Here is a 27,909-nt window from a genome sequence, read left to right as displayed (position 1 = left end):
AAATTTTGCCTCATCCAAAGTGTCTTCTCTACTTCAGTTTAAGTCTATATTGAAACTGTTACTCAATTATTTGTCTTTTTGCCAGCTTTCTCAAAACTCTTGAGTTTTCAACATATTGAAATGTATTATTATCAAGAAAGCTATTATTATGAGTTCAATGAAATGATTACCTTATAGTATTTATCAATTTGAATTGGATTCTTATTTTTACATGTTTTAAATCAAGGGTACACATAAAACAAAATTAAAAGTTACTACCGTAGCAGCTTATAGTTTAGGTTCACTAATACTTTTCATCTACGCTTTTGTTGTGGACAAACACATATACTTTGAAGGGAATTCTACATATTTTGGACTATGGTTGCTAGTCATTCAGAGTGGATAATAATTTTTAACTGAACATTTAATTGAAGTAAAAACAATTGACTCATTCATATCTGTTTTTTGCCAATATTTATTAAAACTCGTATATATCCTACTTATCATAATTCAGGTTCATACTGAAATTTTAAAAGTCGAATTATGCTAATTAAAGTGTATTCCACTTAGATACACTGTGATTATAAATTAATGCTTTTTTATTTAAATGTTAACTATTTTTACACTTTTCTGTCACCCAGAATTCTCAAGCAATATGATCATCCCAATATCGTCAAACTTATAGGAGTTTGCACACAAAGACAGCCTATCTACATCATTATGGAACTGATTACAGGTAATATCATTTTAGAGGTTTCATTTATATTTTAGTGTCATGTTTTATTACTTTTCCATGTCCAGTCCCTTTGATTTCTCCTTGTAAAGTTTCCAAGGATTTTGTTTAACATTTTCCTGATGACAAAGAGCTTGGCACATACTTAATATTTTTATAGTCCATAATACTTTGCTATTTTCTAGAAAATGTCAGCCAACCTGTTTTTTAAGAGAAAATAAATTACTACAGTGCAGTTACACATAGAATTCAGTTATACATATATGTTTATGTGAGAAAGGCTATTTAGAAAAAATGGTCTTCTTTGATTTTATAACAATGATATGGTACTATCCTATATGTAGTTCATTGTATATCATTTTCTAAGTACATTAACCATACATCCTCTTGTCTGGTTGTATATTATAACCAAACTTATGAACTATAAACTAATTTCACATGTGAATGAAGAAAAAAGTAATCTGTCTTGGCATTTTTCCTAGTATTTCTTGTGACTTTCAACAGGTTTTTGGGTTAACAACTTGCCAAGAAACAAGAATAACATTAAACTGATACAGTACATTTTTAAGCTGTTTTCATTCAACATCTTTCTGTTGTATAAAATATAATCAGGTGAAATTTGATCTTAAGATTTACAAATACAATATTTAATAACTGAAAAGGATTAGCATTGTTAACTTTAATGACTATGTACTCATTTTAAAAGAAGAAACTTAAAGTAATATGAAAAATATTTCTAATTTTAATTTTAGTATACATTAAGTAAACTTGATATTGTAGATTGTCCATTAAATACTGTTTCCAGTATTTAAGACTAATGGGTTCCATTATTTAAGGTAAATGGGTTCCATTTTATCACCTGGTTTGCTTGCTATTGCAGAATTTATGGATGTTATATAACTGCAGAATTCCTAGATCATTTTCATCAAGATGGCAGTGTATTAGCATAGTACATTGTATATTTGCATGGTTTACACTATGATTTATATCTTAAAGTGGCTTTCAATATAGTGATGAAAAGTGATAGAGTACAGTCTAAAATTTTAAAAATAATTGCATAGCTTATAATTTTAGTTAAAGTCGGATATATAAATATACACGTAAACATTCACATAGTGAGGACACAGTTAATAAGAAATCTTACCAAGGAACTTAGATTTATGGGGCAGGGCAGACTTGATAATGGAAACTGATTTTGGTCTTAAACCATGGATAATTAAAAGACTGGGAATGACAAATTCCTGAAGGCAGGTCCAAGTTGAATAAAACAGAACATGTTAGCTTTGCAGGAGGGCCAGGGAAGTGTTTACCTAGATACCAACTAGTAAACTCTATTGATAATTTTTTAAATGAATAAGAATAAAGTTCAATAGAAAATTCAAAATGTAATAAAAGGTATAAATCAAAAATGCAGACCTCCCACTCAACAATCTGATCCTATCCAAAGCTCATCGCTATTTAGTTTTATTGTTATTCCCCTAGATAATGTTTAATGCAGATACTTTGATTTTATGCACATCTTTATGAAAAAAAATTATAACTTTCTGACATTTTTTTATTAATATAATTATGGTTTTATTTCATATTCATCCATGTAGCGCTACCTTTCCTTTGTAATGACTACAGAATATTCCATTTTATGAATTTATATAATTTAACCAATCCTCTATTTATGGTTACTTTGGTTGTTTTGATTTTTATTGTTTGTTTGTTTTACCAACAATGTTCAATTAACATCTTTAGACTAGTAATCATTTTGAATTATATCTGTAGGCTAAATTTTCAACACTGGGATTATTGGATCTGAGTTTACATGCATTTTGATTTACAGTAAATATATTAGCTTTCTACTGCTGCATAACAAGTACTCACAATGTAGCAGCTTTAAACAATATCCATCTATTACCTCACAGTTGTATAGGTTAGAATTCTGGGCAGGCTTGACTGGGTTCTCTGCTCAGGGTCTCACAAAACCAAAAATCAGGATGTCAGGCTGTACTCTTTTTCCGGAGGCACTAGGGAAGATTCCACCCCCAAGCTCCTTCAGTTGGTGGCAGAATCATATTCCTTGCTGCTAAGAAATGGTATAAGGTCCCCTTTCTTGGCTTGCAGTTGTGATCGCTCAACTTCTGTATTTATTTTCCCAAAGCTCCCTCCATCTTCGGACCCAGCATATCTTTCAAGTGTTCTCAATTTCTGTAACTTCCTTCTCTGTGACCAGCTGGAGGGCACTGCTTTGTTGGAAGGTCTCTTTGTTAGACCAGGCTCACCTGGATCATCTCCCTATCTTTAGGGCAACTGTGCCATAGAACAGAATGTAATTACAGGAGTGACATTTATTCATGTTCACGTGTTCCAGGAACTAGGGTGAGACATCTTTGGGAGGCATCCTTAAATTCTGCCTACCATAGATTTTGCTAAATTTTCTTAAATGTTAGTTGCAGTGTGGAATCTGAAACCACACCAATGAACTTCTCATACTCAGTTATACAACTTCATTAGTTGATCTTGAAATTTGAATAGATCTGTTATCTGTGCATAACATTGTACTTTGTCATTTGGAAAATATCCAATGACCAAGTTATGCAGATTTTTCCGATATTGACATAATTCATTTATAGTATCAAAAGATCCCATTTATTAATGTCACCAGTAGTCTCATTGGAAAAGTAATGGAAAGCTCTCAGGTGCACAATGTTGAACGTGCTTTTTTTTCATTATGTTTTTTTCTTTTATACAAATATGTGTTTTCTAAAATTTCCATTTTTATCGAATGTTTGAATTTTATCACTGGCAATAAAAACTGTCAGTTATTTTCCTTAAAATGTCAGGCATACTTTATTTTTGAGAAAATGTCAAATATCTAATTTTTCATAATCATAATTTGTTATTTTTGAAAATAGCTTTATGATGTGATTGATATGTATTTTACATATGCACACTTTATTGTATTGACATGAATATACCTGTGAAACCATCAGCAGACTTAACCCCAAATTTTTCTCATGCTTCTTTATAGTCTCTTCCTTCTGCTCCTCTCTACCCCATCCAGTCAACCACTGATCAACTTTGGGAAACTATGTATTAGTATTTCTCAGAATTTTGTAAAACTGGAATCATATAGTTATACTCTTTATATTTTGGTGATTCATCTATGTTGTAATGTGTGCCAATAGTTAATTCCTTTTTGTTACTGAATTGAATTACATCACATAAATATACCACAGTTTATCCATTCAACTCTTGATCAGTTTTGGGATTGTTCCCTGTTTGGTGCTACTACAAATGAAGCTGCTATGAACATCCATGTACAAGTCTTTGTATGGATATGTGCTCTCATTTCTCTAGGGAAAAAAGCAGAATGAATGGATCATATAGAATGTGCATGTTTAATTCACACTTTTGAAATCTCTCATACTAAATAATAGAATGTATCTCACATTCTAATATCATGAAAATTGGGCCAAAATAGCAAGTTCAGAAATAATGAACTCATAATTTTATGACATCTTCAGGTTAAGCCTCAGTGACAAACTCCATTCTCTGCTTTTTTCTCTCAGGATAGTCCTATGCACCCTTCTTATTTCTCATCAATGAACACATCAGTATTTATAAGGACAAATTAGCAAAAAAATTCCTTATAAAAACTATTTCCACTACAAGATGAAAAGCTGATAAGTATATGGTTTTGAAAATACAAGGGGGGTTTATTTCACATACACAAGGCTGGTTCGACATTTTAAAATCTATTAATGTAATCTATTACATCAGGAAGCTAAAAAAGAAAAATCACGTGATTATATCAATTGATGCAATAAAAGCATTTGACAAACTCCAACACTCATTCATGATTTTAAAAAAATAGTAAACCAGGTATGGGGGAACTTCCTCAACTTAATTATATGTGTGTTATCTGTGTATGTTTGTGAGATTACATATATGTCCCTATAGCTAACCATCATACTTAATGGTGGAAAACTCAAAGCTTTCCTACTAAGTCAGGAACAAGGCAAGAATACCACTCGCCATTCTGTTTCAGCATTGTGCTGGAAATCCTAGCTAATGCAATAAGACAAGAAAAGAAAATAAAGAGTATACTGAGAAGAAAAAAAGAACACTGTCTTCGTTCATAGAAGATAGTGCGGCAGTGTCTTATAAAAGTAAACATACTCTTACTAAACATATTCTAACATACTATTCGTTGATCACACTCTTTAGTATTTACTTAAAGGAATTGAAAACTATCTCCACACCAAAACCTGCACACAGATATTTATAGTAGCTTCATTCACAATGCCAAAACTTGGAAGTGATTAAGATGTCTTGTACTAGATGAGTGGATAAACAATCTGTATTATTATCAAACAATAAAATATTATTCAATGCTAAAAAGAAATAAGCTGTGAAAAGTCAGAGGGAACTTAAATGCATATTACTAAGTAGAAAAGCCGGTCAGGAAAGACTGTGTAACGTATGTTTCCAAATATATGGCGTTCTGGAAAAGGGGACTATGGAGATAAAAGTTCATTGGTTGCCAGGGATGAAGGAGGAAGGAGGGAGGAATAGGTATAGCACAGAGGATTTAGGGAGCATGAAACTACTTCATATGATATAATAGTAGATAAATGTCATTTTACATTTGGCCAAACATAGAATGTACGCGACCAAGAATGAACCCTAGTGTAAACTATGGACTCTCTGGGTGGTAATGATGTCTCAATGTAGGTTTTTTATTTGTAACAAATGTACCATTCTGGTGATGTATGTTGATAATAGGGTAAGCTGTGCTCTGTGGAGCAGGGGTTACATGGGAAATCTCTGTACCTTCTCCATTTTTCTATGAACCAAAAATTGTTCTCAAAAAAGTCTTAGAAGTTAAAAAAAATAATAAATGAAATAGACTTGGTTGCCTTTACAAAAGTGTAAGAATCTGTCTTTTTCACTTCTCCATTCACTTAGCTCCCCTCTCCTGCCCATTCTAATAGTCATTGACACGTGCATGGTCAATGAATGGCTGTAGAGGATAGTAATGGAGATCTTGAACTCTAGTCAGTGTTGGTGAGGATGTGGAAAATCCAGAACCCTCATACATCACTGGTGGGATATAAAATAATACATCCACTTTGGAAAAGAGTTTCACATTTCTCAAAAATTTATACATAAATTTTCCACATAAACTGAGCTCTGATTCTATGTATCGACCCAAGGGAATTGAAAGGCTATGTCCACACAAAAACCACATGCAGATATTCATAGCAGCATTATTTATAATAGCCAAATAGTGGAAACAATCCAAATGTCTTTTAAGTGATGAATAGATAAACGATCTAGTAAATTCATATAATAGATACTACTAAGCAATAAGAGAATGAACTAATACATGCTACAATATAGATAAACCTCAAGAACTTTACGTTAATTAAAGCAAGTCCGATGCAAAGGACTACATGTTGTATGATTCTCTTTCTATGAAATGCCCAGAAAAGGTATCTATGGATAAAGCAGACTTGGGGTTTCCTGCTGCTGGGAGTTGAGATGGGGATTGACTATGCATAAGCATGAGGGATCTTTTTGGAGTAGTGAAAGTGTTCTCAACTGGATTGTGGTAGTGGTTGTACACCTCTATAAATTGGTCAACACTCATCAAATCGTACATTAAGATGGATAGATTTTATGTACATAAACTGAACTTCAGTATATCTCTTAGAAAAAAAAGAGGGGGAGGGGGAGGCCAGGCAGTCTTGGCTAAAAGCTTGTCACAGACACTTGTAAGTTGTGTGATTATAATTAAATGCATACTGTATCTATGTGTATCTATAAATACTTATTAGATGTATATGTCTGAGTGCTTAATATGTAATAACCATCTTATGTGTTGCCATAATCATCATTTTTATTATAATTAGCTAAGAGAAAAAATGACTTATTAACATACTGTAATCTAGCCAGAACTTTAACCCAAACTCTGAACCTGCTCCAAGTTCTAATCCTACCCTTAGATTTCTCTGACCAAGAATGAATTGGGAAGCATGAAGTTTGTTTTTCATTCTTCCCTTTCTACCACCATTTGTGATTGTTTTCTTTGTATGTTTTAATATTTAGCTTTCATTGGTCTTTCTTTCCTTATATGTAAAACTAAGGTGGCTAGATTAGATGGCCTTTAAATTTTAACTCTAACCTAAATATTTGTTAGGAAATTTTTTCTTAAATTAAAAACCTCTCATAACAAACTCTCAGACTACTACAAAACAGTATCTTTCTGTCCTTTCCTCTTTTTTACAAAAGCTATGATGGTGAAATAACCAGATAATTTTCATTTTTATAAAGATGACATAATAATATAAATATTTTACAGCTGTATAATATTTTAAAGTTGTCAAAGCACTTTAATTAACATTATGTCATTTTTTTCTACCAGGCAGTATTTTTATCCTTGTTTACAAAGAAGCTAAATGAAATTTAGAGAGCTTAAAGTGACTTGTCAACATCAGTTAAATATGAAGTGGGAAAGTAGTGCTCTTTCAATTTTCTATTATATCATTCAGTTTATAAGTGGGTCAAAATACATGATCCTTTTATAAATTGAAAATACAAGTGAAAATTCAAACCAGTGGCTATGCAAGATACCCTATGGACAAATACATGAATCCTTGTTCCATAATTTCTCAGTCTTATGCACAGAGAAGTAAATAGCTATTACAGTAAACAGAAAAATTTTTGTTTGAATTACTTTTTTCTCTACGGAGATCAAGCTGTGGAGGGAAGATTTAGAAAACTGGTAGGTTAAAAGCAAAATTTAATAACTGCTTAGTGTCTAATATGCAAGCTATTTCAAAAATGTATTATGCAAATATTTAATATGCTCCTGTTCTTGTCAGATAACTAAGCCCTTTGGAATCATAAGTCCAAAATATATTTTAACCACAGTAATGTTTGAATAGATTATAAGCATTTGAGAATTCAAGTTTAGAGTGAATACTCTAAGATGATCCTGTCTCCAATCGAATCACCTCTCGAATTACGAATACTTCATTTACATGCTTGCCTGTGGGTTGCTGGATAAGTAAAATCAAACAAAAGACAATTCCAGGTGGAACTAAGAAATACTAAAAACAAAACAAGAAAAGCTCTAATATGCTAAAAGATGACCCCCATTTTATTTTGTAAACAAGTCGTTTGTTACTTAAAAACTCAAATGAAGGAAATGAGTGTTTTTATTTGACAAGCATGACTTAAAGGAATATTTATGGTCCACACGTCTGTAATTTGTTTTCATATACGTGGTTAAATTAAGGCTGCTACAAGATACTCTGCTGAATAGGAGACTGAGCGCCTTAATCTCTATGTACAGTATCTCTGTAGATCCTGGATAGAGGATTAGTTTTAGCAAGGCTTGAAAAATGTCAGTCTTCACTCTTTCACTAGAGACTTGTAACTGCCTCCTCCTTTCTGACCTGGATGTTCTCTTTGAGTTACAGAATTTCCTGAAACTAATCGAATGTTATATTGTATGGTACATACCTCAGCTAACACAGATATGCACCCCTAGGCAATCCTAAAACCTAATTTAAAATGACTTCTGGTTTTGGACTTTTAGAATTATTGAAGAATTTTTATCAGGCTTTAGACATTATCAAAATATATCTCACCACTATAATGTGCTTTTAAAATGGGAACTGAACTCATATAGTTTATATTATTTATTTAGAGATTTTGGCTTAGAAATCTGGACATGAGTATTAATATTCTCATAAATATTTCTAACCTTTTAGTAGAAATTTCCCCAGTGTCAGAATTTTTTAAAATTATTTCATCCGTAATTTCTATAGATAATTTCACTAATTTTTGTTACAAACTAAATGTTTTTAAATAAACATTTTACCCCTCCAATTCATCATGAAATACTATATTTTTATGGATTTTAACAGAACCAATTTCAGTTATGTGACATTACAGCAACAGGAGGTTATTATAGTAGTTCCTAGAAATGACAGTTTTGTTCCTTTGATAACAAACTCCCAGCGTTTTGGCCCTGGATGCTTCCCTGGCATTTGTTTCAGTCATCATAAATGTAGAAAAGGATCAAGTGCCAAGGAAAGATTAAGAAACATGGCTCCTGGCACTTACTAAAGAGTCCTCAAAATCCGAACTGGAACCTTGCCTTATATAGATATAACCCATCACCAGTTGTATAACGATGTCACTTCACAGCAGAAATTTCAAATTCAAGAGAAAGGACAACATAGTAATTCTCAAATTAATATTTTGTACCAAAAATTATAAGATATGTCAGCTCAGTGGCTAAATTTTTTATGTTGCTAATAAATTAACGAAGAACCTAATTTTGTATTGTGTATTACTTTATGTTGTTTCGAGATGTTGATAGAATATTCTTTTAAAACAAATTCGGTATGAGTGTTATTATAAAATAATCCATTATAAATTTCAATTTGGTAGAATGGGTAACTTTTCCTTTATATGTTAACCGATGTTACAGTATCTAAACTTAGACATTGGTCTTCATTTTATAGTTCAAGAATATTACATTAATGAAAAGCAAAATAAATGCATTCAGTTGCCATCTTATGTCACAGATAATAGATTTTGATACAATTAAAGTACTTCTAAAAACAACATTTGAAAAGGATAGCGTCTTTAAATTGATATTTCTTTCTCAGCCAAACGATACGTCGGGTTGCCCTAATGTTTCATTTGCTGCCTAATATCCCAAAGCAAATGCAGATGGAATAGTTTAAACTGGCCATTTCTCCAAAAACTAAAAGCACTAATCTCCTTTGAAATTACTTTAATTTAAGCATGACATAAATTGACAACCTGCTGGTATTCCACACAAGTGGGACTGGCACGTGTCTGTTGTTTTTCAGGCAGATCACTCCCTTCTAACAGTACATATTTTTTCCCAGAGGTTGAGGTAAATGATAAAAACATTAAACCAGAAGGAGAGTATGAAGAATGAAACTTGAAATATAATGACTATTACTGTACTACCTCTTTGACTTGAGTGGATTTAAAGAAGTGCCTAAGGATTTTTTTTCTGTCGATGAGCAAAGCTTGATATGTTATAACAAACATTGTTTTCATGGTGCATTTGAGGCACAGGTGCATTTTGTATATCTGAGCAATATTACTCATGTTTTTTATGTTCTGAGCATCTGATGGCACTTACATCTACAAGTACCTCTAACAAGGAGGCAGGTAGCCTGATGAGCAGGACTAAGCTTGTTCTGAGCCATATTTTTGCTCTTAGAACCAGTTTTTAAAATGATTTTATAGCAATCAAAGTTTCTTAATGTTTGAAGGTGTAGAAGTTATGAACACACATATGCCTCCTTTCACGTGGATAAGCTGTTCCTTAAGATACTGGTTGGTTTAATTGTGTTGTTCAGTTACCATTTTTAAGATTTCGTTACAATAAATGGAAATGACTTAAAACACTCAGATAAAGTTTAAAGTAGTATTGATAAGGAAATTTGCATTATTTGTGAAAACCTGTTTATATTTTATGCAAATGTTAGAAGTATGAATATGACTAGTAAACCTGGTGAATTCAACTGGAATAAAAAAGCAGATTTTACACATAATGTCTTGGTTTTGCAAATAGGTTTTCCACTGTAACCTATTCAATGTATATGAATCTGACATTGCCTATTAATGAGATTTTCATATTATTAGAATTATAAGAAAAATAGTTATTAAAACAATGGGGAGCACAAACTAATTTTCCAAGACTAAAAGACAACTGAAAATTGGTGGAATCAAAGTTCTTTAAAAATACTTGATTTATTCATGATGAAAAGTGAATATGTTGGGTTTTTTTCCCCACTTACATTGACGTGTACCATAAATAGATTATTTTATTTAGAAAGCAAACAAATGACTATTTTTAGTATTAGCCAAAGATATTGTAATGCTATCATCTTTCTTTTGTTTGTAAATTTAGCCAAAAAATATTGTAATGCTGTCTTTTTACTTTTGTTTGTAAATTTTATTCCATTGTGGTTTTAAGTTATTCTGTATATTCAGAAATGATAGCCAGATAAACTCTGGCCTCTTTCTAAATTTGTGGGAGAAATGAAAACCTTATGATTAATATTTGAGGAGATATATCATTCTACTCATAGAAAGCAATATTCTTTAAATAGAATTTTACTTAAAAAATATTTAAGGCTAAATATTCTGTTAGATTATTCATTCATTTGCTCAACAGTTAGTGAATGCCTACTATGTATGCCATGTACCAGAGATTCAAAAGTAAAGAAAACAGATCGAAGACCCCCACGAAAAGCAAAAACTCCTACTCTCATGAAGCTTTCTAGTGGGGCAAGAAGTATGTTAGATAAATAAGTAAAATGTGTAGTACATAGAATGGTATTAATAAAATAAAGCGTAGAGGAAAGAAGATAGCAATTATTGGGATGGGTGGAGGTTGAAAGTCTTAGAGTGGCCAGGGAAGGCTTCAGTAAGAACAGACCGTTTGAGTAAAAGCCTGATGAAAATAAGGGAACAAGCTATGTAGATATCTGGAGGGTGGGCATTTCAGACTTCATGGAGGTGCACAAAAAGCAGTGTGCATGAAGTAAGGGTAAGAGGAGAATAGCAGATGAAGTAGAGAGGGAATAGGATTTAAATCTTATACAGCCTGGCAGATCATAGTAACAATTTATTTCAGTTTAAGAAGTCATCTTGCATGATAACCCTAAACCAAATATGCTAGATTCTTGCTGTCCTTAACAACTTTCAAGGATAAATAATATAAACACAGCTTCACATTTATGACAAATTTCACGGATAATACTGAATACCTTGTAGGCCCTCCAGGCCCAAGAGTCTGTTTTGTTGTCAAGTGGATGGGAATGTGTATATTTTTGCCTTCTCTTCTTTTCTCTTCATAAATTTGAATACATTTTAAGGATGAAATCAATCTTCTACCTGCTAAATGCTCATTCCATGACAGGCCAAATTAATTACTTCTGAAATTCCATTATGTATTTTTCTTATTCCTTCTCTAGTATTCTTGGACATATTTGATCTCTCTCTTCTCATTTAGGTACTCTGTATTTCTCTTTCTAGGTTTTCAGATGTTATATAGCAATAAACTATCTTCATAAATTCATCTTGAGGGATCGTACGTTATATTAAGCGTTATGTAGGCTCTTATCATTGAAAATGTGAAAATAATATTAGAAACTGTCATCATAACAAGGTTGTGTGTATGTGGAACTTTCTTCTTAATTTGCCATCATTTGTCCTTCTCAGTAAAACTAAAGTAGATTATTCTTGGTAACTGTTAGCGTGAATTTCAGTTCTAGGAAGAATATGATTCAGTACCTGGTCCAGCTGTGCTTGAGATTGAGAGCCTAATAAATACACCTAGAAAATATAAATTTGCCTAAAGTGTTCTCTGTCAAACTTAAAACAGTATCACATTTGACAATATTTGCATTCACAATGAAAGGTTTTATATAGCAAACTGAAAGAGATTAAAGAAGTGACTTTATATAGTAACTTTAATAATTTTGTGTCTTAAGAGATTACATATATTAACTATATTCAGGTTAACACCTGTTTTTTTAAGACATAGTTTTGCTTTTTTTCTTGTCTTACATGTTAGTCTGTCAGTGGTAGCATTGAGAGCATTTCCTGGGTCCTCGTTAAAGACTGCCAAATGAATTTATCTTCTAAGGTATTTGCTAACAGCAAATGGTTGAATAGCTATGTCCTCTATCATGGCTACTAAAATTAAGAAAGAAACCATTTATGTAGTTAATGTCATTTGTTGAAAGGATAAAAGACTCTAATTACTTATCTTTTTTGTAATTTTTCACACCTTTAAAAGTGCTTTTTAAACATGAAGCCTAGGTAACCATATATGAAAATTTTATAAAATGTCATTGAAATTTTTGAGTCAAATTTCTTTACTTTTTCTAAGTGGAATTTCTAAGTTAATAAGGCTGTAATTTGAAGGAACTTTATTGTTCTTTTAAAAATATTTCAGACCAGTTAGTTTTGATAAAAATAAAACTCCAAAATGACAATCTTTATAGGAAACACATATATCACCTTGTATTTAAATGACTTTGAAACTTAGAAATAGACCTGTTTTTCTAGAAGACTTTCCATTCTTTATAAAACTATTTTGTGAAATTCGGATTAATTTATTGGATAAATACTTACTGAGCACCAGCTGCGTTCTGTAAATCATACACATTAGTGGAAAATATATCTGTCATCATCTTCCCTCACTGAATTCAGTGTAGTATGAGGGACATATATTTAAAATTAATTGCAAATAAATTTATTCCAAACTTTGCTATAAAATGTATTTCTCAGAAAGATGATAACAGATGGTACCTACTTTAGTTTAGAGGCCTTAGGAAACAACTCTAGGAGGTGACATTTGTGTTAAGACCGAAAGATAAAAACAATCTACCTTTACCAAGGCGTAAGGAAAGGCACAGAGAACATCAGGTGCAAAAGCTATGGGTAGGTGTGGCTTTGTACTTGAAGAATAAGAAGGGAAGAATGACTGAGGCGTACTGAGAGTGGGAGAGATTGGCATAAGATAAAGTTGGAAAGGTAGGAAGGAAGGAATGATGAAGGGCCTCATAGGTCCAGGTAAGCATTTTTTATTATACTTCCAATGCAATTGTGTTTTATTCAGTAGAGTAAATTATTTTAAGTTTTACTTTCAAACAATACATAGGAAACAGTGAAAAAATCTCTGGACCCCCATTCTCTTTGCAATTCTTCTTGGAGAGAGCTGGCCTTACCAGTTTTTTTGTTTTTTGTTTTTTGTTTTTTGTTTTTTTGGTGAGGTTTTGTTTAATTTTAGTTTTACACTTTTGGAGGCTTTTCTATGCAAATGGAAACATACACATATCTTACTTTCTTTTTTAAACAAATGATAGTGTACTATACACACTGTTTTGTTCTCTGTATTCTTTTATTTGACAAAATGTTTTGGAGTTTTTACATCAGTATATAAATTTAATTTATTATTTTAAGAGTTGCATAGCATTAGTTTATGCCCTGCTTAATAATTGTTTTTCTATTCATCTGCTACATAAAGTGTACTTCAGTAAAAACTTTTGTACATCTATTTTCATTCTCATGTGGAGATATATTCTATTTCATATTCTATCTTGAATATGTAAATAGATATGGTATAGGAAACATTTATGAATATTCCCCAAACTTCAGACCTCTGGATCAGCAAACAGTTCAAGAGATCTGAACTCAAGAGGTCTTCCTTAAAAAGATTGTGACTCCCTGTGACTCCCTGTGCTTCCACTGGGCTTCACAATATTATGTGTAAAATCAAGTACATAGAAGAGATGAATTTATAAATAGTCAAGTCAACTCCATCCTCTAGTCATGATCATAATAGAGATTTAAGTCTTGATGAATAAGAGTATAAAGTAGTATTTTTTTCTTATCTTATGTAATGCTCCTTTTGACTAAATTTATTTCATCTCAGTGTACTTGATTATACAATCAGGATTTCCCTACTCAGCCCCAAAGTATTTGAGGCTTCTCACTGCTGAGTTGTGATGTTCTGATGTTACTCACTTTGACACTTAAAAGAAATCGCCAGTGGAATTTAAAGTGCATTGCAACTGTCATTTGGAAGCTGATATACTTTAGAGTGACTTTTGCCAATGTAAATATAACCACTGTGGCTTTGGAGCTATTTATATGAGTTTAAGTTCTCACTCAACTTCTAGCTGTGTTACTTTGGGCAAGTTGCGAAATTGCTCTAAGTCTCAACATCTTTACTTATAAAATGAGAATAATAATGTTCCAAGAGTTAATTGAAGTAATACGTAAAGAACATGGCATAATTTTTAATGTATTCTAAGTATTTAGTAGATATTAGCTGCTGCTAAATTAATTTTAGCTGAGGAGTAACATTAAGTATAGGTTGGATTTTCAGTTCAATGAGTTATCAGATTCCTATAGTGCCCAAATACTATAGAGGAAACAATATCCAACATTCGAAAACTGTCAGTATTTTCAAAGCACTAGTAATTACCTATTTTGGCCCAGATTGTTTAGTCAAAATGTTAGTTCACTAATACAAAATTAATCTGAGGCATTTATTTCTTTCTCTTCCTACTAGAGCATTACCGAACAATTAAATTTTAGTTTAACAGAAAAAGAGTGCTATTAATGTGTAAGTCATACATACTTATTTGTAAATAGAGTATGAAAAGCAGTCCAAGTAAAATGATGGTTCACAGTCTCAGGAATTCATAAAAAGAGAGAGATGAATCAAGGTTAGAAGACAAGTGGATATTAAGTAGGTTATTTGGAGGACAAGTGATCTTTGGAGAGCTCAAAACCTGTCAGATGAATAGGAATGAAAAAATAACAATTTCTGAAATGTGTCAGGATGTATAGAAAACCACAGTATGTAAGACAGGCTTAAATAATAAAATAATTTGGCTAAACTGCCTTCACCCCATGAATGTACCGAAGGTAGATTTGTAAAGAGTTTGTTTCATTTTGATAGTTGAAATGGGAGGTGATTAAGCTATGAAAAGTCCAAGCTAGGGTGGATTCTGGCAGTATTCCAGGGAAAATGACAAGATCTTTGCTAAATGGAAAGAAGATGTTGACGTCAAGGATCTTTCAAAATGCCAATGTCATGGTATACGTGTGCTGTCCATTTCAGAAAGATGAGCCAAGTTTTCCTATTTGAATAATATCTAAGATGCTACAGTAATAAATAATTTTAAGTGATAGAGGAAAGATTTGATCTGTTTTACTTCACTTTTTTAAACAGCTAAAACTTTCATTGTAGAATGGACATTAAAGTTGTTTTATATAATCCACAGGCAGGTATAAACACAAACTGTTAAACACTTCTAAGAATGTGCTTCTATAACTTTTCAGTAGCTGATTATAGATAAACTTTGGGATTTATATATTCTCTTGTTGAATGTAAATTGGACTCATTGAAAAAACTATTTTTCAAATATAGTATGTTAGAAACCTGAAATGCAAGTCAATTTTTATTAACTGATATTACTAATATTAATACAGAACAAAAATGATTATAAGTATTCACAGAGGCAAGATTAATGAATTGATAATTTGTTCTTAGTATTCTATATATATATAATGATATATCTTATATCAAATTGAATTTTCCTCTTAATGTGGTATTGCTAATTTAACTAAAATCAGTTTTAAGCATGAAAATTCTGCATGTATAATTATTTTCTAACTTATCCTGTCTCCTCTGTATACTCACCCTCCCAAATCATTAAATCTATCTCTCATAGTGTCTGATTTCTCTTTCCTTGGTCTTTTAAACCAAAGGATAATTTCAAAAATTTGTATTAGTAAAGACAAAAAAAATTTAATGAAAGAAAATATAGCTATTACAATAACACCATTGCTTGTCACTTTTCTATTTTTATATGTAGGTATAGTATTTTATACTATACCTGGCTATAAAAGTGATCCATAAATCAATAAGAAAAGCAGGAAAATATGTAACTTTTGAATATTACTTTCTAGATAATTCCTTGACTAAAAATATCTTAGAATTGAAATTTGATTAGCATTTTTAACGTGTATCTGTCCACCACCTAAAAATATATTTAACCTAATCATGATTGGAAACTAATCATAGTTAGAACTTGCTATACGTATATTTTGTAATAAAGAAAAATACATTTTAGTATTGCTTCCCCTCTACCTAGGATTCTCCACATTTGAGCGGCATGTATGTCTATAATAATAATAGAGTATATAAGCATTTTTAAAATTATAATTTCAGAAAAGAATGGTAGAAAAACAATTGGGGAGCTATTTCAGAGAGACATACACTCTTTCAGTTTTTATCAATATATAAAAAATTTCCAAAGATTAATTTTTCAAACTGGAACCTTTATAACACCCACCTAAGTTTTTGTATTCATTATATATAGAATTATTTTTCTTTGTGGTTATTTTGTAAGAATTTATATCCCATAGGCCAAATTCATATGAGGAGCAAGAAAACCAAGAAAGGGTAGAGCAGAACTGGTAACAATATATCAGTCACACCCTGGATAACTTTCTGACAGATCTCCATCAAATCTTAAATCAGGATTCCATGGCTGTCTTTGTTCAGCCTACAAATCCACTTTACTATAATTCTATCCTGCTCACTTTATTTTAACCAAAGATTATAATAATGTGTCAAATGGCTTGGCTGAATTATTGTTACATTCTATTTATGGCATTTCTCAGAACCACTTCTTTATAATGTTAAAAAAAAAATAGCAAGCTTTTTATTAACGTATGTTGAGATATACTCTGCCATTGATTTCTTGCATTTCTACTTGTCTTAAGGGGTATGCCAATAATGTAAGGCCCTGACTGACCTTACCTGGGCCATTTTTCAGGGATGTTTTTGTAGTGAGCAACTTTGAGGAATGAGGGTCATGTCTCCCTCTGAGACAGAGAGCAGGCAGGCTTGCTTACTGCCCGCTATAGAATGTAAGCTTTCCCAAACTCAAAATTTCTCTCCCGTAACGTTCTCACTGTATGTGTGGACGTCCATTCATTTGGGTTTATTCACAGCACTCTCATACCATGTTATTTATACTAAAGTCCTTTGTCTCTGACCCATTAAAAAAAAACAAGCTAACTTATTAGCTTTTGTAAGTAGGGTAAAATCCTAGACCAAACAAATATAACTCATATAGGAGAGTACAGAAATCATAAATACACAGCTCAAATTATCACAAGTACGCACACCTGTATAATCATTTTCCTGATATAGATTAGTTTTGCATTTTTTTTTAATTTTGTGTAAATGGAATCAAAGCTCATTTATCCTTTTGATCTGGATTTTTTTTTCCTTCAGCATTGTGTTTGTGAGATTTATCCATGTTATGGTTGCAGTAATTCATTGATTTTCATTGTTACATGTTATTCTATGGTAGGAATATACCACAATTTATTTTTCCATTCTATTTATGGGCATTTGTGTTGTTTCTGGTTTGGGGCTATTTTAAATAATGTTGCTTCGAATATTTTTGAATGTCTTTTGGTAAACATATCTGTTGGATATACATACTTGGAATTAAACTGCTGGGTTATAATATAAGTACATGCTTAGCTTTAGTAGAAAGTGCCAAAAAAGTTTCCATGGTGGTTACACAAACTTACACCCTCACTAACAATATATGAGAGACTCAGTTGCCAGCATGAGATATTGTCAGCTTTTTAAACTATAGCTATCCTGGTAGGTTTGAAATACCAAGGTATTGTGATTTTAATTTGCTATTGTATGACTAATTATGTTGAACACATTTGTATATGCTTGTTAGCCCTTTAGATAGTCTTTTTTTTTTTTTCAAATGCTTGTTTGAGACAAATTGTTCAATGAGTTTAGAATTTCAGTCATACAAGAAGAAAAAGTTCTAGAGATCTATTGTACAACAATGTACATATAGTTAACAGTATACTCTACACTTAAAATGTTAGAAAGATAAATATATGAGGTATTTTTTACCATGATTTTATAAAAAGTAAAAAAGGATGCTATTCTGATGTTTTCTTAACATTGAAATTCTCACTCTGCTACAATGTGCTCTTTAAGAGTGTATTTTAAAGTAATACTTTTGTAATCTGATAGAAGTTTCTTAATTGGTGGATATGTTTCTGATCAAAACCTGCATAAATTAAGTTCTGGTTGTGACCAACAAAAATGTATAAATATGAAGATATAAATATATTTTTTAATCTAAATAATAAACTCTTATAAAGTAGTCATTGATAGCATTGATTTGGGGTCTTTAATGTCCCTAAAATAGCTAGCTTATGATAAATTCAATTTCTAAAAGTATTGTTACCTTTTATAAATATTTTTCTTGTTAAATTTTTTAGTAAATTTAAATGAGCTTTTGGATGTGTCTTTTTATCCCACATTTCTTAATAATCTAAGGAAGCTGGAATTGATGCCTTTTTTCTCTATAGGTTTTCCTGTAGCAGATAGAGGCAACAAAATAAGCATTCCACTGATTTTTTTTTTTTAATTAAAAAAAAATGCCATCGTACCATTTAAATATTTGAAAGGTGTTCCGGGAGGCTTTAGAGCCAGCATCTTAAACACCTAATTTTCCTTTCTATTCTTGTCTTTATACTTTAAATCAAAGGCAGCTTTTAGGGACATAGAAAGTCACAAAATAGAAAAATGAGTAGTTTGGCATGAAAGCAGGAGAGATACAGACAGTAGGACTTCTTTGCCTTGGTGGCAGACAGGGTCATGGGTGGAGAGAGGGGCAGGGGATTTATGATCTTACTATGTATATGTTTTGTGTGTGTGTGTAAATATGTTTATCAGACTTAGAACATAGAATTGGTGAATCTACCTTTTCACCTTTCACTCTGAGCATTTAAAAATAGCGTTATTAAGACCTGGTTTTTTTTTTTTTTTTTTTTTTTAAAAAAAAAACAGTGAAAAGTAAAATCTTGGTTGAAAGTAGACAAAATAATCATAAGAATTATTGAAATGAAAGAGACTACAGCTATATGGAATACTGAGTGATACCTTAAAAGAGGAGTTTGCAAACTTTCTGTAAAGGGCTAGATAGTAAAAATTTTTATGCTTTGAAGGCCATTTTAATCTATCAAAATTCTGTGATTTTAACATAGAAGGATTCCTGGACAATATGTAAAGCAGTGAGTGTGGTGGTTTTCCAATAAAACTTTATTTACAGAAATAGGCAGGGGCCGGTTTTGACCTCCAGGCCACAGTTTGCAGACTATACATTTGCCTTAGAATTTCAATAATATCACTAAAATCACCACTTTAAAAATAAATCAGGTAATTTCAGTGCCCGCCTCCATAATAGAGGGGGAAAAAAACTGTTTATTTCCAAAGTACCTTCTAGTACTGACATTCTGAGGGTTTGTGAAAGCTGACTCTGGCATCTGTAGTGGCAGTTCATGTATTTGTCTGGCAAGATTATAGCTGTTGCCCTTTGACCCAACAAGTTAAAAACACTGTGAAATGTACTCTTATTTAATAGAGCTGTTACCGCAACTTCTTTCTAGTTACATTCTCAAGGATCATCTGCAAAGGAGAAATGCAAAAGGTTCCCACTATTCCGCAGTGTTAGCAGGGCATGGCTATTAAGGAACTTCATCTGAAAAGACTAATGTCATGTGTCAATCCAAACTGGGAAAACCTCACACTCAGCCCTGCATTTGGCCTGGCTGAATTTTGCTACTTTGGTAGCAAGCTGTTCATTAAGTGGTTCTTTAAAAAGAAGAAAATGGAAACAAGAAAGCCAGTATAATTTGGAGTCATTTTCAGTTTTTTAGTGTTTTTGTCTTTCTCATTTTTCCCCACACACCCATTTCTAGCTTATTACAGAGTCTTTTTAGATCTAATCTTTAGTCTTTTTTTAGATAGTTCTTAACATAAACCCTCACCATCTTGATTGACATCTAGAGTATTCTCCTAGTTAATCTCTTTTTGTGGAAACCATCTCTCCTAAGTATACATACTCTACATGTAGTAGTCGGTATCCTCTGCTTCGGTGTTTGCATTGATTCTTCTTCAATAACTTGTTTTGGCTTATCTGTAATTACATAACACCTATTCAGTGTTTCATGGAGTGCAAGTTGAATCAGCATTCATCGTTCGTGATTGGCATATAGATTTTTTTTCCTTTATTTTTGACGGGTTGACTAATAGCCCCAGCTCTCATTACTATAGATTAAAGAAGCAAAAGTTTATTATTTAAATAAGAACTCTGAACAGTGAAAAACGAAGCTTCCAACTAGCTCTCTACAATTTATTTTAAATGTACAAATGAACACAACTAAACTAAAATTCTCGGGAACAAATTTATATCCTAAAGAACACGGGTCATGAATTATACATTTTATATATCACTAGGGGCTGGTGTCTCTTAATTTAATAAAATTCAAAGCTGTTCGAAGATAAATTAAAATTTTGATATGATTCAGTGATAAGAAATTAGTGTTATAGCCCTGATGACCCCTTTTTTCCAATGACAAATTGATAAATTAGTATTGTTTACATAATCTCTCCAACTTTGTTTAATGCAATCAGTTCCTCAGAGTCCCATTAATATTAATACTGAATAATAGGTAAGACCAAATTTCCACAGCATGAAGAAATCTTTAAGGGCTATTGAAATCAGTCTTCTACCGTCTTACTAAAAGTTGCCCGCATATAATAATAAAACACTTCCTTTCATTGTATCCTACTTGTTCCACCTATTTAATATCTATATTATCTTTTTTAATTCTCTAGATATTTATTGGATATAGGTATTATTTTATCTTTAAGGATTTTTGAGTTGCTAGTACATAAAATATATAAAAATTGTATTTTATTCACTTAGTTGAAAAATCTAGAGGGAGGTTGCTCTTGAAGCAGCAATGTTTGATCAAAAACCTTTCATTCACACTTCTCTGCTTTCCATGATGACAGCTTCATTTGAAGGCTGTCAGACTTTGTGGTATGACATGCTTGTACACTTCCAGTTGTAGATAATGTGTCCTTCTTGGTACTTCTCTCGAAAAAAATTTCTTTTGCTCCTTGAGTATCTCCTTGTAGTACCTCACTAGCCTGAAATTATCCCTGTGCCTTTCCCTGAACCAGTCACTTGAACAGGGATTCTCTGATTAAGTTAATCTGGGTCCACCCTTATTGTTGGGGTTGAGGAGAATATTTTCCAAAATGGGAGAAAGGAAGTTGAAGTGAATGAGGGAAAATAGATGTTGTGCAACAATCAACCAGGCCCTACTACAGTTCTCTCACTTTATATGAAAAATAACCTCAACAATATTTTTTTGTATATTATGTGCTAGGCACATGATTTAGACACATGTTGTCTTCAAAACTATCTTGAGGAATAAATGGAACTAATCCTTGTTTTAAAGTTTAGAAAGCTTAAACAATTTACATAGGGCCATAGCTACTCAGACCAGGGTCAATCTGATTTCGATATCCACATTCTTTTCACCATGTCATGCTTGCCCTAGGAAGCAAAAAAAAAAAAAAAAAAAGTATTGTCTTAGAAATTCATAATTCATTACTGGCAAAGAATTCTAGAAAATAATCCATCTTATCTTGCTTTAATATGCAGTCTACCCATACAGAAATGAGCCTTTTTAAGACAGCATTCCAAAAAGAAAGTTACCTTGTTTTGCCCGTTTCGAACACTAAGGTCCTAACTGCAGTGGTCAGGTAAGGTACTCTATGCTTTGTGCATACCCACACATACGTACATGCATACACACATATGTGTATAGCATATATGATTCATGTGCATATCACAAATTCTAAGAGAGCTTCTTTAACTTGGCACTTAATGATAAAACACTGAGTTTAAAGGAACGGACACAATCCTTTACAGTAACCTCACAGTGAATTCTAAGGACTTCATGATCTGATGTCTGCCTCCAGTTTTTTTCACTTACTGGTAATAATCAAGTATTGTGCCTAAGGAAACAGTTCTGGCCCAGTCTGAATTATTTTCTGGGTGTTCTAGCTTTAGTTCCATATTCTATCCCCTGGTGAGTTTACTTCTGCTTCTGGGTTCTTAGTGCTCACACTTGCCCAAGCCTCAGGCTTTCAGTACTAAATCATAATTATTTTTTACTGAAGTCCTCACTTCTCTACAATATTCTGTAAGAAGCTGACTAGGGCTGTGGAATGATGCAGTTCTGCTTCTAAGGGTCACCATGTCTGCAGCTTGAATAACTATAAATTGGAAACAAATAATAATGTAATTATTTTAAGCTAGAAATTTAAGGCAGAAATATTGTGTGATTAACGGAGACACACTCAGACGCCTCTTCATCTGCATCTTTGGCTGCGTCTCAGTGTTTGGAAATAGTTGCCTCTAATTCCTCTTTCCTGGTGCTTTACCTTTATTTACTTGGCATCGCTTTTCAACCAATTTTTAACTCTATTTTAGTGTTATCTTTTCTTTGTTTATTAACAGAATATGCATGTATAATTTTACAGTCTCACCTATTAAGGATTGTTTCTTTGCAAATTATTTCTTTAAATGATGTAATTTCTAAGGCAGTAGTGGTAAAGAAGCACCTATCAAGATGAGCCCAGGCCCATCTTAAATATGCTGTTTTATCGTTGGAATTTAAAGAATTTTATGGCATCCATTGGGTACCATTGATAAGAAATTTAATGCCATCCTTTTCTAAACATTTTAACATTTAACAAGTACTTAAAAAGCGTAGTGCTAACCATTGAGGGGGGCTAGAGAAAACATTAAGATTAATCGAAATGGTCCTTTATTGGTGGCTTATAAGCTGCAAGAAGAAGATACATATACATATATACACATATAGATACATACATATATATATGTATATTGTTCACACATTCATTCAAGAAATGTTCATTGAGATATTTCATTCCAGACATGTGGTATGCACTGATATTACAATACTGAACAACAGAGGCACAATTCTCTATATAGGGTTTACAATCTGGGACAGAGTTTGGGGCATTCGAGGAGGAATATCTGAAGGAGTAAATTTAAAAAGAGCAGGAGGCAGGTGGAAAAGTACTGAATATGAACTAACTTGGAAAAGAAGTAATATTGGCTTTCAACAGAACACTGGGGTTATGTCATATGCTGCTTTAAATCAAATTCCAGAAAAGGTGTTTTCATTTGAAAGTTATTCCACAGCTTAAACAAAATACTATGTGGTTTCAAGATCAGAAGGGCACACTTTTTCTAAAATAGGCCAATATATATCTAACAAAATTATTAACATATGTAAATATTGATCCAGTGCATTTTAATGTAATGCATTTTACACTAAAAGGAACTAGATATTGATTTTAAGTCTATTTTAATATACATTTTTGGTACCTGTTAAAGTTGAGAAATTTCTGTTTAATTTTGTTATTTGCGGTTGAATTTATGTGTTTTGTTTAGAAAATTAAGATAAGCTTAATGGAAACTATTTCAATAACCTTTCTATTAATTTGTACATTTTATATTCTCCTAAGAAAACCAAAAATGTAAACTGACACAAAATTGTTTTTAAACATAAAACTCATTGATTTTGTAAATGGCCCACCTAAATTTTTCTAACACTTGACTTGTGAATAAGAGAAGTTTGAAAAAGAGAACATTATAAGGAGAATTAGGCAGGTGCTTATTTTCTAAGTACTCTCATTAAAGAAAAAGATTTCCCTTGCAAAAATCTGGCTTAAAATAGAAAGTGGGAATGATTATTTTTAGAGAACATTCATTCTAATATTCTTTAACTTCGTGGGTTTTTTTTTTTTAATGCAATGCATTTTACACTAAAAGGAAAAATAATCAAGCCACAGCTTTCAAAACTATGTTAAAAATGAATGCACAGTTTAAGGCTACACTATTTAACATGGTAATCACTGGCCACATGTAGCTATTAAGCTTTTGAAATATGGCTGCTAAAAACCTGAACTTGAACTTCACTTAATTTTAATTGACTTAAATATTGATACATGATTCGATTATTGGAAAACTTCAAGCATGTTTGGAACAACATGTATACAAATCTATTTTTTAACTAAATTTTATGAAATCTAAATACAAATCATATTTCAGATGAAAATTTGCATCTAAATTGAGATGTCCCATAAATGTAAAATAAACATTATAAAGACATTTAGGATGACAAAATGTAAAATATCTCCACTATAATTTTTATAATGATACATGTTGATTAATAGTATTTTGGATGTATTGGCTAAAGAAAATTATATTAAGATCAGTTTCACCTTTGTTTTTTCTTTTTTAAAATGTGACTACAGTAAATTTAAAATTACTATGTGGTTTGCATTATATTTCTTTTGGACCATGTTGGTTTAGGGAATTTCTCTACAACCTCACTGGAATCCTTTTGATTCACAAAAATGTAATCTGGCTGAGCAACTAAATCTTATCAAAATCAGCTTTTTCCCCCTTCTTTCTGACTCTATTATCAGTAATGGTATTGTTAATATTCTCAGGTTTTTTAGCAATCACTGAACCTGAGGACTAATTTCATAACTTTTTTGCTTAACTCATAATTATCACAGCCTTTTATTTAATATTAGAGATAAAACTTCATAGGAAATTTTAGCCATGCAAATTGGTGAGAAATTGTGACAGAGGAAAAAGCATAACTTTGACTACTATCATGTGCTGGGTAATATGCAGTGTGAAGCACTTAACATGCTTAACCACATCTAGGGAAGCTTATGGTGTCCACTTTCTAATAAGATGTATTCTTTACATATTTTCTTTTATCTTCACCTTACACAATATGTTCAAAAAGCATAGCCAAATGTGTAATGTCTTTTGTTCTGTGAGGTATCTATAATAGGAGATCAATGTGACTTTCCTTATGATTTTGTCTCATTGTTTATCTGTCAATTTTTCTAGGAGGTGACTTCCTCTCTTTTCTGAGAAAGAAGAAGGATGATTTAAAACTCAAACAATTAGTGAAATTTTCATTAGATGCTGCTTCCGGTATGTCATATCTCGAAAGTAAAAACTGTATACACAGGTAAGAACGTTTTTAAAACATTTTTCCATTTTATTAATAGAATGCGAGAGAGTGACATATTTGCTGCAATAGAGCAATAAATTTATTTCACAAAACATTTTTTCTTTTTGGTTTTCATACTGTATATGAAAGCATTATTTAATAGTTGTTACATAGTTTACAGAAACACTTGTTTTCTATCTTACTTGTGGTACATACACCTAATTAGACAATGACTTACCTATAAATTAAAATTTGTTTTATTATAATCATGAATAACATAGTGGTAAAATATACCACAAGTTAGTCATATTAGCAGCTACAGTCTTATAGCCAAATAAGATTGTTTCATGTGTTAACTGTTTTCATTTTTCAAAGGCATTACTCATAAAGTCATAGATAAAAAAGTTTAACATGCTAGTTTTTTCAAAGGAAATTTTAGAAAACTTTCTCTAATTAAGACAAGTGACTCGGTCTCAATGCTTTTTTTAGATTGTAGTTATAATTGCTTGTAGCTGGAAATGTTCTTTACTGCTACTGTCAGTACAACTTAAGGTCTCGTGAAGAATTCTTGTCAGTTCTTAAATATGGCTAAGGCTATATAAGCAAAATGAAATGGTCAATTGGTGCAGTTTTTATTTATTTGAAATAGCATGTAATACTGTTTAACATGGACTTTAAGCTTATTTAGTTATTGAGGTATATTTTTCTCCAGTGCGTTCCATTGTATAACCTTTGCTTAACAGTCTGGTGAAGTTATATGTGTAATTACAGCAAAACAAAGTTTCACCTGATACACATATTTATTTGATTGCAATAGATATTTTTTACTTAATTCCCTGCCCCCTCCCCCCCACACACACACATTTTACTTAGTGTTCAGTTTTATCCTAGAACTAAAATTATGGCTTAAGTTTCAAATATGGTTTAGTGATTGCATGTATTTTTAAACTATTAAAAAACAGGAGTACTATTTTTCTAGAAATTAAGACACTTAAAATTAAGCCACCGTGATTATATTTGTTTTACTTTTTATGAACATAGTTCAAATCACATTATAAGGTATTTTTAAAGATTTTTGACAAAAATTGCATTATTAGTAACTTAGATGAAAACACTTTTTGTTAAAAGTAGCATTAAAGGGTTTTGCCCTTTCTTTAGAGGAAATCTGTAACTTTGCTCGTGGTGTTAAAGTTACTTTGGGTTTCACATTCTTTACTGTAATTCATTTTGTCTCAGATTTTCTTCAAACCATTAGACTATCGACTATCTTTGGCTTTAAATCACACATATTGAAATGGTTTTACTAATTTGTCAGTTACCAGTAACAATCTTTAATTCCTGTTGCATTGTGGTTGAGAGAACTGTTTCAATTTATTTCTGCTTTTGTAGTGGTTGCTTTCATTGCAAATGGATGACTGTATTTTTTAAGTGTCTGTATCATCAGAATTAAAACCATTTTAAGTAAAAGATGGAAGTTAGCTTTTAAAAACTTATCCCACTCACCAAATCATAACATTACTGCTGTAATTGTATTTTTTCGTTTTGCTTTTTAAGAATTTTCATGTACTCACGAATTTTTGAAAGTCAACCCATGCTTGACTACGTATCCTAGAAGGTTGTGCACAGTCCTGTACTATTTGCCTGCAGGGAACGGTCCTGATTGAGTATCTTGAACAATGTCACTGAGAGCAGGTTTGACCAATAGGTTTCAGTGCCAACTTTCAGTGATTGGTAGTGTGTTGAGAAGGGTTCAAGGATTAGTGACAAAGATTCCAGTGATTAATTGGTCATATCTGTCAGGATGCTGACAAGCACCCTGACGTATGAGCCCCAATTTTGTCTTTTGTTGAATAGAATATTATTTGTCTTTATTATTTTAATAAATACTTTTCTTTTTTGACATGATTTTTAGTGGTTATAGCAACAATATAGTTTTCATAATTACTTCCATTGATTTCTTCTAAACTATTTCCTCCTTTTATTTCCCTTGTTAATCATGATTACTCAATGAATATTATGTTTTTTACTAGCCAGTGGTCTTTCATGTCTCTTCAAACTTATGTACATACTTTTTTGGATTAAATCTTTTTTTTTTTTTTCCATTTTAGTACCTCACAAATACATGACACTGTATTGAGGAAATAAATTATTCTTTGGGTTGAATTTTTTATAGAAGTGAATTGTGCTATAAAACCATTTTCCTATGTGTTGTCCTGTAGAACTATTTCTGTGATAGCAGTAGTAATTACAGTGGAGTTTTAATTGATTGACAGTTAAAAGATACACTCAAGACATGTTATATATGTTTCCTCCTAAGAAATGCCAAAAAATATATATATGCAGTGTTCATTAGAGTGAAAAGTATTTTTTTCTTATTGGAAATTTCCAGTGAGTTATTTCAAAAATCAATTAAACTAATTTAAAACATGATCAAATGTTTCATTTTTCAAGTATTGAAGAAATACACCCAGACCCATTCTTGACATCCCAAAATATTACTAAAATATATGCATGTCTTTAAATTATAAAGTCCTTGCCCTGCAAATCAAAGCAAAAATTTTAAATATGCTTTAAATTTTATATGAAGGTATAAATTTTATTGTGTTGCCTGATTAGAGGTCACTAGAATTGAGTACTTGAAA

The 27,909-nt window shown here is 31.6% G+C and overlaps 1 protein-coding gene across 6 annotated transcripts in view; it reads left to right on the top strand.

Annotated features, from left to right (window-relative positions):
• The window catches only part of FER (FER tyrosine kinase), a 367,914-nt gene that overhangs the window by 240,112 nt on the left and 99,893 nt on the right, over window positions 1-27,909 (top strand). For all 6 annotated transcript variants that reach the window (XM_016137231.2, XM_016137229.2, XM_016137230.2 and 3 more), the window contains 2 exons: window positions 621-715; window positions 25,162-25,285. In XM_016137231.2, coding sequence (XP_015992717.2) covers window positions 621-715; window positions 25,162-25,285 — 219 coding nt within the window. The remainder of the gene's footprint in view (window positions 1-620; window positions 716-25,161; window positions 25,286-27,909) is intronic.

The sequence above is a fragment of the Rousettus aegyptiacus genome, unplaced genomic scaffold, assembly GCF_014176215.1.
Source record: "Rousettus aegyptiacus isolate mRouAeg1 unplaced genomic scaffold, mRouAeg1.p scaffold_m13_p_8, whole genome shotgun sequence".
NCBI classification, from domain to species: Eukaryota; Metazoa; Chordata; class Mammalia; order Chiroptera; family Pteropodidae; genus Rousettus; species Rousettus aegyptiacus.
The sequence above is the reverse complement of the archived record's forward strand: the minus strand, read 5'-3'. Positions and strand labels throughout refer to the sequence as shown.